This window comes from Paramormyrops kingsleyae, chromosome 19 (assembly GCF_048594095.1).
Source record: "Paramormyrops kingsleyae isolate MSU_618 chromosome 19, PKINGS_0.4, whole genome shotgun sequence".
Taxonomy (NCBI): Eukaryota; Metazoa; Chordata; class Actinopteri; order Osteoglossiformes; family Mormyridae; genus Paramormyrops; species Paramormyrops kingsleyae.
This window is the reverse complement of record NC_132815.1, coordinates 6,684,386-6,701,408: the sequence shown is the minus strand read 5'-3', so window position 1 is coordinate 6,701,408 and position 17,023 is coordinate 6,684,386. Positions and strand designations below refer to the sequence as shown.

The 17,023-nt window shown below is 43.2% G+C and overlaps 1 protein-coding gene and 1 non-coding gene across 16 annotated transcripts in view; both read left to right on the top strand.

Annotated features, from left to right (window-relative positions):
• afdna (afadin, adherens junction formation factor a) overlaps positions 1 to 12,364 on the top strand; it is an 82,839-nt gene extending 70,475 nt beyond the window's left edge. For 5 of the 15 annotated variants that reach the window (XM_072702740.1, XM_072702728.1, XM_072702726.1 and 2 more), the window contains 5 exons: positions 1,943 to 1,975; positions 3,970 to 4,083; positions 5,965 to 6,499; positions 9,463 to 9,547; positions 10,745 to 12,364. In XM_072702740.1, coding sequence (XP_072558841.1) covers positions 1,943 to 1,975; positions 3,970 to 4,083; positions 5,965 to 6,499; positions 9,463 to 9,547; positions 10,745 to 10,904 — 927 coding nt within the window. In that variant the 3' untranslated portion in view covers positions 10,905 to 12,364. The remainder of the gene's footprint in view (positions 1 to 1,942; positions 1,976 to 3,969; positions 4,084 to 5,964; positions 6,500 to 9,462; positions 9,548 to 10,744) is intronic. The other 10 variants (XM_072702737.1, XM_072702731.1, XM_072702738.1 and 7 more) reach the window with 7 other exon arrangements.
• A 4,155-nt stretch (positions 12,365 to 16,519) lies between these two features.
• Positions 16,520 to 16,602, top strand: trnal-cag (transfer RNA leucine (anticodon CAG)). Its single transcript has one exon. It is a non-coding gene; the product is annotated as a tRNA-Leu (tRNA).
• The last annotated feature ends 421 nt before the right edge of the window (positions 16,603 to 17,023 follow it).

Sequence of the window (17,023 nt, the reverse complement as noted above, 5' to 3'; positions counted from 1 at the left end):
CAAGGGCCCAGTGTCCCCATGCTCATCCCTCAGAACGGCCCCAGTGAGTGTTCTGCATCGTGCACCTGCCACATGCCCATGTCATCGCTTTTGCTCTGCCAAAACGCTGTCCTATGGCAAGAAACCTAGGCTGGTGCACGCAGTGGGATGTGGTGCCTTGACGTCAGCAAATCCATCCCCTTTATTCATCTTCCTGCATTTCGAGAGATCACTCTGGAAGAATGTGAAGCCCCTTGATCTGATCTGATCTAGTGAATCTGTCGTCTGATCTTTAATGTAACAAACAGTGTGGTTTGTGTTTCGTCCTATGTGCCATAGACGTATTGCTCTCTCGACTGATGTCTGAACATGCTCCATTGCTCTTGCTTTATCTGAGGAGCACTTCGTCAGCTGGTATTGATGTAAGGCTTTATTGCTTGTGTAGCCCATGAAGTCCCCTCCTTGTCCAGTTAAGCACAAACCACACTCTAGACAGTGTCCCTTTGGAACCAATGTGTTTTTGCTGCTTGGGGGGCTTCAGATTGTGTAGGATGAAATGTGCTGTATGCATGCCTTGCTTTCTTGCTCCTTTGTTTGTTTGTTTATTTGTTTTGCGATGTCGTGCTGAATATGGTGGCCTGGCAGGCCCAAAAATATTCAGGCCAGTGTCAGTGCATGTAGTCTGCATATCAGTTTCTCATCTAAAGAGTAAAATAAAACAATTTTTGGTCAAGGCTTTTTTACCTTCTAGCCTACAGATAGGTAAAGATAACATCAAATCTGTTGCATTAGATGTTTGTAGACTGATTAGCAGAACTGAATATGGAGCCACAAACAGTCTCTTGTCACATTTATGGGTTGATAGCCTGGCTTTGGTTAATTATTAAACCCAGGCATGAATATGGGAAGCATAGAATATTCTGGCAACTCACATGCCTTTGTACCATTCTACAATGACAGAAGGGTCGATGACGTTCATCTCCCATTTGTCAGTGCATGGGTATTTCCTCCTGGTCAGTGTCTCGCACCATAATCACAAATTGGCTTTAGGGGTGGGGTTGGGCTGGGGGTGGGGGCTGCAGGGGCATCAGTGCTATGAGCTTGAAGGTTCTCAGACACTTACCTCAGTCTAAGAACTTCCAGGTCATGGTTGCACGCATGGAGCTCTTTGGGACCAGCAGCTGTCCCGCAAATGCCGTTATTGCTGAGGCAGGTTTTCCCTACATGCGTGCGCCGTGTGCAGGAGGAGGGCAGCTCGTCTGGGTGGGTAAATGGGTGCATGGTGGACTGCTCATTTGATGTGTAACATAAAAATAGGAGTAGCAGATAAGGAGGGAGGAATATAGGTCTGTTATGACCTCTCATGGTTCAGGTTTGCCTGAATCTGGTAGGAGTTAGTCTCCCCTATTTTCGTGGTGTTGGTTCACATGGCGCCATCTACCTGTTCGTCACAGTACTGCAGTTCTGCTTTTAAATTTTGCTTTACGGTACATTCGACATGGGGAGTGATCTAGACGCTAATTGATATTTAAATGGCAGTCTTCCTGAAGTATTAATTTGTGATTGACAGTTACTCCAAAGAGAGCTCTGTCAGTAACGTGTACTGCTGTAGATGTGAATACAGTCAGCAGACATTGGTTTCATGCCCTGATACGCCAGAGCGTTTCACAGAAGGTCATGGCCCTTCAGTTATTCAACGAGAAAATGTCGTCTTTGCTCCAGCAGTGGGTTTTTGAGGCAATGTGGAAATTCCTCGTAAAACCTCATGCGTCGCTCCACTTCTGTGAATGTTTGCGAAGTGGACGGGGGCTCACCCCTCTGATCAGTCTCATACTGGTGAGGAATGTTCTTGGCATCAGATCACTGCGTCCGGCCTGGCGATTTTTTTTCACTTTTATCTTCTTTTCCCTCTTTTTTTATTGCTTTCTTTTTCGTTTGTTTAATTTCTCTCTCCATGCCGCAGACCGCTGTCCCAGCAATCTCAGTTCTAGAATTGGTATGTTGCTTACCCCCCTCCCCCCACACCCCCCTCCCCCAAATGAAATCTCTTCCACTCGCTATGTCCATCCACTCATCCACCCCTCATTTGATCTGGGTGGTCTGTCTTGGGGTGGTGGTGGGGGGCCGGGTTTCTGTCCAGACAGCCATATATAATTATATTTTCAGAGATTCTCTTCTCTGGTAAGCTGCTGCTTTGGGAATCCTGTACAGAATAAGGCTGCCATTCTACATTTTAAGCCATCGTTCCCAGAGATTAATCAGTATTTTCCACCTGATCCACCTGACAGCTCATTGCACACGAGTCTCCATGTGCATGCCTGGGGGGTGGGAGGTAGTCGTCATCGTGCTGTGCGTGCTCCACCTGCCCAGCTGTGTGGTGTTTGTTTGTGTGTGCGCGTGTGTGTGTGTGTGTGTGTGTGTGTGTGTGTGTGTCACGAGCAGTGCTTGGTGCTTGGTCCACATCGCCACGCTCAGCCCAGTAAGCTCTTTAGGGCTCATTCTCAGCCAAAGATCATGTCCGTATTGCTATTTAAACCTCCGTCTTCTGGTGGGGAGGAATTTAAAGCCCCTCCAACCATGTGTCTGTATTGTTACAAGACATTTGGTTGTTTTCTTTTCTTTCTTTTTGTGATGTTTGGTTTATTCTGCATAATGTGTAGCTTCTTTAATAAGAGCAACTGATGAGAATCCCATGGAAAAGTGAACGGAATGGAATAGAATAGTGATTCTTTTTTAATCACCATGCCAACCCCATCTCGCTCTCCATGAGATGCATATGTAAGTGAGAGCAAGCTTGGGGGGGTCGTAGCACAGGGCCAGCCAGCATGCAGCACCCCTGGAGCTGGGGGCCAAGAGCCTCGCTCAGGGGCCCACAGACATGTGATTTTCTGCCAAGGCTTGAACCGTTGACCTTCCCATCAGAGGTACAGCAGCATAGCCTTATAGGAGAATACTGTAAGTAGAAATACTACCCTCTTGGTTGGATTTTGTGTCAGGGACCATGTTTGCTGCATACTTAAGGAATATAGTCACATTTCTGAAAACATAGATTAGTACAGCTCATTAGTTTAACGCAGCCCATGGTGTGCATGTTAATGCAGCAGCATTTATATATGTAATGAATTTATTCAAAGGCGTCGTCAACCAGTGCTCCCGCGTGACAGGGAGCCTGGCCTGAAGGGGCTACCCAAAATCCACACTCAGTAGTGTAATGGCGATCTTCCTGGACGTTACTGCTCCGCTGCTTCTGCTCTGCTTAGCCGCTGTAGTGATTGTGTCGGTGGCAATGGTGGTCGTGGTCGTGTGTCCATTGTTGCATGGTCGCATTCATCCGCATGTCCAGCCGTCAGTCTGTGCCTAACTGCCGTGCACACTGCCTTCCTCTTTCAGGTACCGTAGGCAAACCGGCCCCAATAGCTTCAGGTTAGCTAGGATGTCTTTACTCAGGCAGTGCAGCCTTCGGTTGAAGTCTCCTGTTTGGCGCAGTGTATGTTCCCATACACCTGCTTTGCCTCAGTGAAGCTCTGAGCCACATCTCTGTTAATTTCCGAGATTCAGCATTGACAGTTTCAACACAAGCTGTTTTTTAGTCAATGGCTGCACTGCACTGATTTATGCCACAAAAGCCAGAATCAGATTTTCACTTCAAATATGGTAAAATTCAACATTAATAAAAATGTATGAGATGTATACATGCATACATCATAGTTTTGAAACCTAAATTTCTTTTGAATAATGCAGTCAAAGGGTCTACTGAGGTCATTTTTATTTATGTATAAAATGCAGCTACAGTTTGCAGTGTGATAAGTCACTGCTTTCTCCAAGTTATTTATTTATTTTTTTACGTGCAAAGTCATGAGAGTAGTTCATCATTCCTCAGAAACATCTTTGATGTACCGATATTTGAATGATACATATCGCGCAGCACCGGCAATCTGCGTTAGTAGCTTGATCAGTCCTGAAGCTCCTGTTTTCTGTACACCTGGTCAGCTTCAGGACGAGGAGCGCCGTAGGAAGCAGCAGCTGGAGGAGATCCGCAAGCGCGAGGCTGAGGAGAGGGCCAAGCAGGAGGAGGAGAGGCGCTGGAGAGAAACCGAGGAGAAGGTACGGGGGCTGTCGCTGCACAGTGACCATCATAGCTAAAGTTAAACGGCAATACTAAGATTAACGTACGAAGTACAAAATGGAATGAAACTCCTGAAGGCTGACAGTGTTCTGGTTGAAGAATTTGGTAAGTGCTTTCTGTTCACATTAAAGGTAAAACAATAGAATTGTACAAAAAGTGTAAGGGCTGGGCGATAAGAAAATATTATCGGTAATGGACGATATTTCGATATGTCGATATTTGGCAGTGTCTAACCAGCGATTATCGCCTTTGTCAGGGAAATAGGCATAGGGTTAGGGATACGCACAAAGCCAAGGATGTATGATCATCCGCTTCCTAGCCCATGTATGCAGCTAGAGAAAATGCATGGCTGTCACAACATTGCATTTCTCCAGTATTGCCTGTTGCAGTAATAGCTGGTTTGTCATTCTTGTAACATTGCAATGTTGTCACATCGCCAGCTTCTTTACATTGATCTAGAGCTGACTTTTGTTTTGTTTTTCGTCTCATTGATTTATTTTATTTATTTTTAAGATGTCGCCCAGTCCTAAGGTATACCATATAGGACCGAATAGGATGTATTGTCCTCACAGCTAGAAGATGCCGCTCCTGAAAATAGTTAGCCTATTTATACATGCATTGAAATTTTTCTGTTTTAACAGTGGACAATCTCGGAGCAAACTCATGCATGAGTTTGAGGCAACTATTTGTCTGTTGTGTCCATTGACATTGAGCTTTTTCAAGATTTTTGCCACAGAAGTAAAGACTTCATAATAAGGATTTGTCAGTACACACACGATGACCATGATACCGTGTCAACAGTAAAGTTTGCTTTTGTAAAGGTGAAAGATTACAAAACCAACCTCGCTGTAGCCAGGATGGATTGATTCGTAAAACACTATATGTTCAGTATACCTGAAAGAAATGTCAATGGGCTACTGAATAAGTAAATTGTTTTGCCTGTCAAATGAACGGCTGTAGGATTTGAGTGTTGCCTGTCCTATTACAGTTTGTGTAATATTGAATTAACAGTGGCCTGAATGCACCATGGGATTTTCCTTGCATGAAATCTTCCATTTGAGGTTAATTTTCTTACTGTAGCTGTTGAGCTGTTCCTTTAGTCATTTTCAGGCCCCTGGTAATTTAAATCCCTGTACAACCTCGAATTGCATGTCCTCACCATGGGTCTTGCTCCTTGTGCCCTTCTTCCCGGAAAGCATGGGCGTCCCTCTGTGTTGTTCCGGTCTTCGCAGGAAATGAACCCCTTCCCTTTTTGTTGGGGAAAGCCATTGTCATCCCACCCGGCACTGCTTTGGACCGCTGTTGAGAATGCCCCACCCTCATAGTGGCTTGTGGAGTTCATTCCAGAGCTCAGCCGCCCATTGGTCGTTCCCTTTGCCTAACCACCAACCCACCCACCTCCCCCCCCCCCCATTTTTTCCATTGATGACATACCCCACACACCCCGCACACAAATGCGAAACCAAGGGGAGTTTGTGTGCAAAGACCAGAGCAGGCCAACCTTTCTGTGGCTTCGTTCCCAAGCAAAAGCGTGAACATAAGCCACACCTGGAGTCCCCAGCCCGCGTAGCCGAACCCTCACCCCAGGCAGCCGTACGGTCCGGCTGTGGCCCGCCTCACTTCTCTGGTGGCTTTCTAGGAATATATGGAACCTTGTGGCAGTTAGGAGCAAACGTGGCCGGTTCCTCCCCCAGCCTTCTGCAGGCCTCCGCCCTCGGATGGGGGATGGGCGGGGCATCCCACTGCCCCTCCTCACGCACACGACCACCCGTGCCGTAGCCAGGGGGCGCGGCACTGGGCAGCGTAGGCCGCACTAACCGGCTCTTCCCATTCCCTTTCCCCCCCCCCACCCACCCCAGAGGAGGCAGGAGGAGGAATACTACACACGCCTGGAGGCGGAGCGGCGCCGGCAGCACGAGGAGGCCGAGCGCAAGCTGCTGACGCCGGACGAGCCCGGTCTGTACAGACCTCCCCTCCCCCGGGACTACCAGCCCCCTGCTCCCGCAACCCCTTCCACTAACGCCCCTCCGCCCCCGCCTCAGAGAAACACCTCGTACCTCAAAACCCAGGTCGTCTCCCCCGACACCTTGTACACTGCCAAGTTTGTCTCGTACAATGATGAGGAGGAGGAGGAGGAGGAGGAGGAAGACTCAGGCGTAGCAGGTCAGGTTAAGCTCTCCGCCACCCGGAAGTCCTATGGCGACCTCCCCCCCGCGCCCAAGCCGCAGCCTCCGCCGCCCGCGCGCAAGCCCCGCCCGCTCTCCGATGGGATCTTTCTGTCCAGCTCATTCCAGCTGCCCGCCGCCGCCAATGCCAACAGTACTGTGTCCAAGGCAGGGCTGCCCCCTCCCCCTCCCGCCAAACCCGGCCTCGTCCCATCAGGCATCTCCAAAGGTAGACACAGACAGGAGGGAGGGAGCTCCTCCCACATGCCTCCCCCCTCGGCTCTTTCCTCTCATTCGTTATGTTTTTGTGGAGTTTTTTTTTTTTTTTTTTTGTGTTCCTGTTTTTGTTTGTGGAGAGAAGTTCTCCATATTTTCCTGCCCTCCCCTTCCTGTCCAAAATCTAGTTGATCCGTAGCTGTAGCCAATCAGCTTGTGATTAGCTTCTCCCATTTCATTTTTTTCCCATGTCTTTGTCTTGATTTACCCCCCCCCCCCCCCATTCAATCCACTAGCGAGTAGATTCCGTTTTGATGATTTTCCCCACTCTGTCCATAAATTCTCACTGTCCAGACCAAATCCCTTTCCACCGATCATCCTTGTGAGTAAAAGCAATCGATACGCCGTGATTCCATTGCGCTCCCAATCAAATCAGAGTACTGTTGGTGTTGACGCCCGTCCATGTTTGTTTGGTTTCGCTTTGGGGTTGGCATCCACCTCAGCAGCCGGTTGGTCATGTCTGCTCCGATTGGGGTGGTCCAAGCAGCAGATCTCACTTGGCAACGGGGAACAGATCTGATGGATGGGGCATTTCTTTTGTCTCCGGCTGTTTAAAGGTCTGCATACTTAACCAAGAGAGGAGAATATTCCTCAATGGTGAACCTTATGCACAGCTAGAATTTTACACTTGAGTGAGAGAAGCAACATATTTATGGCATATTTTAGCAATAATAAGTAGCTGAAAATAGCTAGCAGATACCATGAAAAAAGTAGCAGCCACTGTAGTGAATCACCTGACCCACAATTCTGAGTTCGAGTACATTTTAATCATTTTAATTTAATTTTAATGGGGGGTAAATAGTGAACCTTTTGGATAATAGAATTTTCTTTTTTGTAGTTTCACTTAAATACACACCATTATAGCTGAAGTCTTTCTACATTATTTAAATTTTCCATTGAAATAAGTTGCATATTAAAAAAATAATTTGAATGTTAAAAAAATAAATGGTTATGCGTGTGTTCTACTGTGATACTGTATTTTAGTCAATGCAGCAGGTGCAGATAGTTTTTATAGCCCTTAATTTTTTTTCTTTAAACAGCCGTGGACAAGAATGCCAGTAATGCGGCCAGGTCTGGCAGGCCGAAACGTGCGATGCCCAGCTTCTCGCCTTGCATGTAGCGCCCACGCAAAGCTCTGCGGTCTTCCTTTGTTCTGGGTCGCGTGCGCATTGGCTTTGGGCTCGCCGTGATCTGCGCCGCATTCACCGATCCAGTTGAGGGACAAAATCACTAACCCCGCTCTCCCGCATCGCCCAAACTGCACAGAAACATCCGCTTCCCCCCCCCCCCCCCCCGCTCCCTCCTGCTGACAGAGCTGGCTTCAATCAGCCCAATATCCATTGCTGTTTACTGCCTCTGCTTTGCCTCTTTCTCCTCCTTTGGAATCCATGTGTTCCCACCTCTTTGTCAGCCGCCACAGGCGGAGTTCCCGTCCGGACGCCAGGCCCATGCTGCCGGCCCATAACTAGCATCTTAGCTTTCCAGATATGGACTTTTTTTTTTTTTTAACGTATTCTCTCACTTCCTGACGGCATAGGAAGTTCAGCCAGTAGTGACGAGGTTGAGTACAATGATGTGGAAAGGCAGCGTAGGTCTCTGGCGTCCTGTCACTCCTCTGTGGATTCGTGTGTGTGCGCGAGTGTCTCTGTGTGTCTTCTGTGCCGTGCAGGAGCCTGTGTAAGTGGCCTTTCCCGGCCCTGCAGTCATTCAGGTGACCCTCTCACCTGAAGCACCTGCATAATGTATAAATAGGTCAATCCCCTGGTCTGGTCAAGGTGAAAGGTTAGGGGTGGGGGGGTGACTGTTACCAAGACTGACCCAAAGGTCTGTGTGCCTTCATATGGGACAGCAGCCATGTATTTCTTCCTTTCCACCGTAAAACAGGGCTGAATAGAGAAAGTATAAGGCCAGCATGCAGGCTTGTCTCCATGTTTGAGGGAATTCATGAATTCATTATAAATTAATGGAGCAGCTCTTTGACTGACAACCAAGCCTTAATGTAATACCCCAACATCCAGTTCACTGTTTGGTCTAATTTTCATTTGGTGTTCCAGAAACACTTGACCAGCGCCAGTGGATTTCTGTTTGTGTGTGTGTGTGCATATATATATATATATCTATCATGATTAGTCACACAGGTCAATGTGTTTCTCCTCTCTGCCTCCATTTCACTGTTATGGTAGTAGAAATGGGTTATGGGACTAACTGAGTCTCATTACATTTGTAGCTGGCTTCACCTGAGAGGGCTCCTTCCGTAAAGTCCACTCTTCACAAACACATGACTGTGTGGCTTTCTGAGGAGTAAAGGTGGAGGATCAGTGAACCACTCGGTCCAAAACGTAATTTGTCAAGCGGACTCTCAAATGAGAGTATGTCATTGGTTTATAAGCAACTGTAAATCTGACCTTTGACCTCCGCCTTTGATCCTGCCTGCCAGTTCTGTTCTGCTTCAGACTGGCAAAGGAATGCCCGAGATCCATGCAGTGTGATGTGATCTAGTCCTAAACAGTGTGTCCCACAGCAGTGGAACTTGTGTGACTGGAGACCAGTGGAGTTGCTGGGTGCTGCCTGAGGCTGTTGCACGATGAAGCCAAAAAAGCGTAAAGTCTCCTGCATCCATTTGACTGAGATGGACAATATGAACATATTAGAAAACTGGTCTCCTGCTTTTTTATGGAAAAACATAAGGCCATTCAGTACTTAGATGGAAGCTTGTAATTCTAAGGTATGAGTGGTGTTAGCCTCTCATAATACACCCAATTTAGCTGGAATAAAGGCTGACCTCTGTGTACCCAGCAACTCTGACTGCCGGTCAGATATCTGACACTGAATGGTCTGGGCTCGTAAGCCATCGAGCAGCTTGATGATGGTCACTTAATGTCCATTGTACCATATCTATTTCTGATGTGAAAACAGGATTTAATTCGTACACTGGAAACGCAGCAGGGGTTGTAGGATCAAATGAAGTTTACAAGGACCCGCGAGAGAAGTGGGTGAAAGGGTAAGTGTCAAACCTAGGCCTCGTTCTTCACACAGGGGTCTAGAATCCACATTTCTGATGCCATTGGTAGGGATGCACCAATTACCATTTTCTTCCAGACTGATGACAGAACGCCAGCATCGGTACTCGTAATCTGGTACTCATTATTGGGATAACCGATAATTTTGAAATCCTCATCCAAGCGGCACCAATCGCGGCACCTTTTTGGGAAAGTCTTTGGGGGGGGGGGGGGTACTATATTCAGGTGATCAGTTAAACAGCCTGTGATAAGCCACCTTGGAGGTGGGGAAAAGGCTGACCATAGCACTGCTGGTCGTGTAGTTTCTGTGGAAAATGATGGATCAGCGGTTTAATTATGATTGTTTAGGACGTGCCTGGACCCCTTCAGCATCTCAGTGTCGTGATGCTGAGTCAGACAGGGCTTTAGGCCACCAACTGACCAAGGAAGGGGAAACTATTACGTCCTGTAAAAATGCCATGTGAAAAGGTCAACAAATGCTCTTTGATCATGTAGTAGATTCCATGTTATGTTGTTATAGAGAATGGGCATCCATATCTACCGCATACTGTTAACACACACTATACTGTAGAGAATGGGCATCCATATCTACCGCATACTGTTAAAAACACACTATACTGTAGAGAATGGGCATCCATATCTACCGCATACTGTTAAAAACACACTATACTGTAGAGAATGGGCATCCATATCTACCGCATACTGTTAAAAACACACTATACTGTAGAGAATGGGCATCCATATCTACCGCATACTGTTAAACACACACTATACTGTAGAGAATGGGCATCCATATCTACCGCATACTGTTAAAAACACACTATACTGTAGAGAATGGGCATCCATATCTACCGCATACTGTTAAACACACACTATACTGTAGAGAATGGGCATCCATATCTACCGCATACTGTTAAACACACACTATACTGTAGAGAATGGGCATCCATATCTACCGCATACTGTTAAAAACACACTATACTGTAGAGAATGGGCATCCATATCTACCGCATACTGTTAAAAACACACTATACTGCCTGCTTTGTAAACAAGAATCTTCACTCCAAAAGTGTCGTGTCAACAATGGAGAGAGCAGGGCGGGAAACACTGGTATCCCACAGCTATACTCGCGTTAAGTGGATCTTGTTTTTCTTCTGCTACTCGTTCGTCTATTCCAGGGGTCCAGACCACGACGGCTTTATGATTGGAGGAGCTCCAGAGAGCCTCACCTTCAAGGAACGCCAGCGCCTCTTCTCCCAGGGGAAGGAAGTTTCTAACAAGGTGAAAGCTTCACGGAAGCTCATGGAGCTGGAGAACGAACTGAACACGAAACAGTAGGGAGTCCTGAGCCTTAGTGTGCTGATAGGCCACACCTTGATGGAGCGTTGCGGGAAGAGAGCGCGTTTGACCTTTTTTTTTTCTTTTTTTTTGGATGAATAACTGGACCATCCCATATGATTTAGATGTATCATTGCAATAGGAACTATAATATTTTCTCCCTTCCCTCTGACCTATCAAAGATATATTATAATAAAGCACTGTAAAAATGTTTTAATTATATAAAAATGACATTTGAAATCACATGAAGGGGGATATATTTTTGTTTGTAAAATGGTTCTTGGGTTACGTTTGAACTTCCCCCCCCCCCCCCTCGTTTTTAATAGCTTACAGTAAAGTGGACTATTATTTTATGCTCTTGCAGCATTTGTACTTAAACACTTTTAATTTGTGCTATGAAAACAATGCCTGGGCTTAAAGACTTTTTGGTAAAAACTTGCCGCTGGTGATACAGCAGTTATACTGTCCATGCTGGCCCCACTTCCAGTACATTTGATATTCCTCAGGATACGATTTCAGTTCTGAATCAGGCATTATTCCAAAGGATTCCAGCCCTACATATTTAACTTACAAAAGAAAACGGTTATGCGATTTTCCTCTTGGATTACACCTGTATGTGCACGTACACTGTAAATATCATTTTCAGATGCTCAGTTTTTCTCAAATGCAGTCTCTGCCCCCTCTTCAAAAAAACATTCAGGCATTAGTTGTATTAATGGATAAGGAAACATGGCCCAATGAATCTATTTTGGATGAGAATGTATTTCTGAGTCGAGCAGTCAGTTTTGTGGGGCAGAGGGAGTTGAAGCAGAAGTTACACTTTTTAATGTTTAATAAATTTGCTATATAGCCACATCGCCACTCCCCCCATCCTTAGATTTTTCTTTTTTTGGAATGTTAAAATACATTCTGCAAATTGTTTTGAGATGAAGGTATCCTTTGCTGGTGGAAGGTGATGGCCAGCTTCAGGGATTGGAAATTTAATTCTAAATACATTGTAATCTGTACAAAAAAATAAAATTGCACAGCAGGTATTTATTTGAACATTTTGGTTTTGTTACACAACATTTTGTTTTAAAACACATCAAAATGGGCTGTTTTTTATAGACTGACGAGCACATTACTCTAGTCTAACAGCAGTATTTTTGTCCAGAAATTATGTAAACGTGTGACTTAAACCTAAAACTTAAGTTTTCATTTAGAAAATTAAACTTCCATATCTACTGTTTTGTTTGTAAATATCTTCCAAAGGAAAAATGACCTGATTTGGCTTTGTCAGTTTGAATAATACATACGGTAAAAGTGTCAATATCTTTATTTTCCGGTTAAGATGTTCACCGACATGTAAATGCATTCACGTTTTCCATTTTAGGTTACAAACAAAACATTTTGATTCATTTTACTGTTTCATGTTAGTCTTTTTGTAAATCATAAATAAATACAGATTTTACAAAAAGGAATTGTGTGTACAGTTTGTCAAACATTCATTTTGATTGAAATCCGTAGGGATGATTTCTTGAAATTCTTAAATTTCTTAAGTCAAGTTGAATGCACACTCTGTCCGTCCTTTTCCGCAAGTAAGGACTTAGGAGACTTTTTTTGGCTAGCAGCTTCTACTTAAGTGAAGGTAATGCAATTAAATTCAAAGTAGTCATTCCACTGACAAAGCACATTGAGCGCATCACCGTATATAATGTTTATAATGCAGCTCATTGACATTAGGTCTGGGGTCTGTATCACGAGGCTGGTTCAACAAAATCTGGCTTCTGAATTTATAGCTTTACTAAACCAAACAAATGCAATACGACATTAACGGTATCACGGCCCTGACTGTCAGCAATTTCTATACATCTTAATTGCACTGTGTCGATTCACTGTCAGTGACTGTGACAGCGACAGCCTTTGAATGTGAATTGTGCACGCGAACATTTAAATGTTAATTACAATTTGCTCATAAAGTAATCTGGAAAACCAAGGGGTATGTAAGAATTGCTATGAACAAAAAATGCTAAGAAAAAAGATGTGGACATCAAAGGTCTGTGATCAAAAACTCCCTGGCTTGCTTATTGAAATTACAGCCTGAAGACTGCGTGACTATTGCATATACAGCTTTACTGTAGTCACAAGATTCTCGTGGACAAGCAATTTCGAGTTTGGAAAAGCCCGTTTGTTACGTCAGGAAATTTACTGCTGACTTCTCTTTAACTGGTCCAAACACTCAGATCTGCCATCCTGACACCTAACCTGCTCATCGTCGTGATATCAAAAAGCCTGAGTTACTGCTACTTATCCTCAAAGTTATCCGACTAAGCAAGGAATATGGCTTCGTGAAGTCCCGCCTTCTAAGGAAATAGGCTGATGAAAAAACGTATCCTTGTGGGGGTCGGTCGTGTACAGCCTTAAGTGTCATCCAATGAAATTGCAGCTTTTTTTCGTATGGTGGCGGGACTCCACGGCGCTGAAACATCTCTATTATTGATATTGCATAAGCGGTTTTGTGTGTTTTTTTGTAATCACATTCATCCATCATTATTCATTGTTTTGATATTGAAGTATTTTATAAACAACATAAAACAATGGTTGCAATTGTATTTAAATTATACCGCTTTGGTTTTTAATAATTTATTTAAACAGACATAATTCTGAATAGAATGTACTGTTTGAGTTTCTTTACACAGAAAGATACAAGTGGTAAAATAGTTGGAATGATTAATTTTCTTAAATTGCAGCGTTATTGCATTTCATAGCATGTTAACAAATGACTGAAGCACACTAATTAGCATAATTTTAAATAGTTAATTTATATGACAATGTACATAACAGAACATGTTCCAGTCCGTGACTGGAAACCTAAAAAGTGCAGCTATAAGGTACATTTCATTAAGTCTGAAATGAGTATGCACACAAAATAATGTTCCTAATAAAGTGGAATGAGTGAACATGGAAAAGTTTTTTTTTTTTTTTTTAATAAAAAAAAAAAAACTTTTACAAGTATAGCAGTGCTCTTGTAGTAGGTAATGTGTTTTTTTCCTCCGCTGACCAATGCTGCTTCTCTTTTTCTAAATGACACCGTAACTTTTTCCTTCAATGACAGGAGTAAAGAAACACAGAAGTGCATGAAATTATAAACAGGACTTTTGTAAACTGACGTGTATCTGGTAGCATTATCATTTGGTAACAATGTCATAGCTTTATTAACCTGTCATTCTTTAAACTGAAATAATGTTTGTATGAATAACTTTAGTGGGTTTATTACTTTTTTGAGGAATTCTTAATATCTAAGTTACTTATAATACCAGCAAACACGATGAGTAAAATAAGTTGTTAAATATCAGTGACTGACAGGTAAGTTGACGTCAGAGTAACTTGCATAGGAAACTGCATCATTAGTATATCGTTAGTTTATAAACAGTAATTCAGTTTATTCTGTAATCTGCCTAGACTCATTCTACTTGAACAGTGTGTCCTCATTTTAATACAAATTATTCGTTTCCATACATCGACACTGTATAGCTTAATACATAGATCAATAAATAATTCCCTTAATCATCGTGTTTCAATTGGCTAACAGTTAGAGATTGGCAAACCGCTAAGTTCGATTCAGCAATGGTAAGAGAAATTTGAAATATTACGATGTAAGATTACTGTTCAGTTTTCCTTGGACTGCTGTCCGTTCTGTTCCGGGTTTTTGGGTGAATCACCAAATCCATTGAAATACTATAGCCCAATAGCTACTCTGAATTCCAAATATAACCATATAGTCACAGCAGGGACGGATTACGGACCGGGCCAGCGGGGCCGCTGCCCAGGGGCCCTTGGGGTGCGTGGGGCCCCTAGCCCAAAACAATTTGCAACGCTTATAAACAATGTATTTTCGTTTGTCTATTTTAGAGGGCCTACATTCTTTGATCCTCTGCCTACAAGGGCCCCTGACCCTATAGGGCCTCTGATGGAAACATGGAGGGAGGGCGTTTGGCTGCCAAGGGCCCTTGAAAAAAGAAAAAAAAAAAAAACTCATGGAACAGGCCTGGACAAAAATGATGGTACCCCTAGAAAAGACTGAAAATAATGTGACCAAAAGGGACATGTTAATTCGTGTGTCCACTAATTAGCATCACAGGTGTCTACAATCTTGTAATCAGTCAGTGGGCCTATATATAGGGCTCCAAGTAGACACTGTTGTTTGGTGACATGGTGTGTACCACACTCAACATGGACCAGAGGAAGCGAAGGAAAGAGTTGTCTCAGGAGATTAGAAAGAAAATTTATTACTACTTTTGTCAGATTAAAGTTATTTCTGTGACCATTGTGAGTTTTTCTTTCATTGACCGAAGGGTACCAACAATTTTGTCCACGTGTGTATATACCCCTGTTTATAATGCTTTATGAATGTGTTTTAAAATGACTAAAACAAAAAAAAAAGTTATCAAAAATCATTTATGGTTCTGCCTGTGATGCTATCAGTACTCAAGTTCGTCTGGTCAGTGCAATTTATAATTGGTCAGACAGACAATCTACCAAGTGAGCGATGCTCAGGTCACTGATCAACACAAGTTTATCAGAAACGGACTGACAATATTTTATAATGTTATGATATGAAAACTATACACACGAATATAAAAAACGATCATGTCCATTATTCCGCGTGTCATTTTACCGCAAGGTATAGACACACAAGCTATGCCACAAACCTCGCGTCAGCTTCTCACCAAGTAAGCGATGCTAGGTGACACAAAATTACTGTCAGTACAAGATTTTATCATATAGCAACATAAAAACAGCACGCATTATCAAATAATGGTCATGTTAATTCATCATTATTATTGTTTAATTCATTAATAAAAGATTTTAGAAACTCTGCGTCTTTAAAATCTCGGAACAGCGCCACAATGTCGTAGTGGCCAAAAATATATTACATCCGTAGTGGTTTCGCGGGGCTGTTATTCCTATCACTAGTGTGTCGCATCAGCATGACTTTTGGAACAAATCATATAAACCTCCGAAACTTAATAAATATTGGTGACTGTAAAAATGGGCAATGCGTGTGCCTGGATTTCCCGGAATGTTAAGGTTGTTGGCAACATATATTATCCATTCCATTCTTGTTCTGGATATTTACGTATAATTACTGAAGATTACTAATGGTGTACCAGCAGTTTCAAGTAAGTGGCCATTATTATGACAAGACAAGAGGACCATGTCAATCACCAAAAACCAAGCCTGCAACAGTTTCTGACAAGACTTCATGCCGACTTTAAAAATTGATGTATAACCTAAATCTACGTCGTAAAGGAGGTAAATTACTGTGAGCGTTTCATTTTGCTATGTGACGTGAATTGTAAAATCTTTTTAGAATATTTGAAATTAATTCTTATATAAATTTGTATATGGCCATTGAAAATATTTTCTCTACGGTTAGCACTTATATATTTAAAGCCATTACATAATTGCGTGGTTCAAGTAGAAAAAACAGACCCAAAAGCTAAATAAATCATGAATTGCAACAAAAACAGAGAAGTGTAGTCAAAATAGATCTAGACATTATTTCTTACTGCCAAGTTTCGCTAGCTCGATACTGTGATGAATACACTAGCTAGCAACTAAGCTTCACCAACGTCAGGATGGCCGAGCGGTCTAAGGCGCTGCGTTCAGGTCGCAGTCTCCCCTGGAGGCGTGGGTTCGAATCCCACTTCTGACAGTGGATTTTTTTCCACCTCAGTCATTCTTTCATTATTCTGTCGTAAGCGTTTCAGTAATTATATTGTAAGTATCTACGTTTCCTTATATTTGGTCTCTGATCCTAAGTAATAAATGTTCATATTCCAAAATATTCAAATTTGACTAAATTTAAAACGTTCCTTTACATAACTTCAAATTACTTCCCTCCCACAATCTGATTTCAGTTGTACGGAACTGAGAATGAACTCTGTTGCTCTATTTAGTGAACCCAGCATAGCTATAGTCAATGAGTAAAATAACACCAGGGAAAAAATCCCGTTCTGGCTTTACAATCATTTTTCAGCTGTTCAATTGCTGATATACTGGTATTCTATGGTCTATTTTGCAGTCATTTAATTTCGTATTCTCCTATCTTTACTTATCTTTTTATGCTGTTTGCT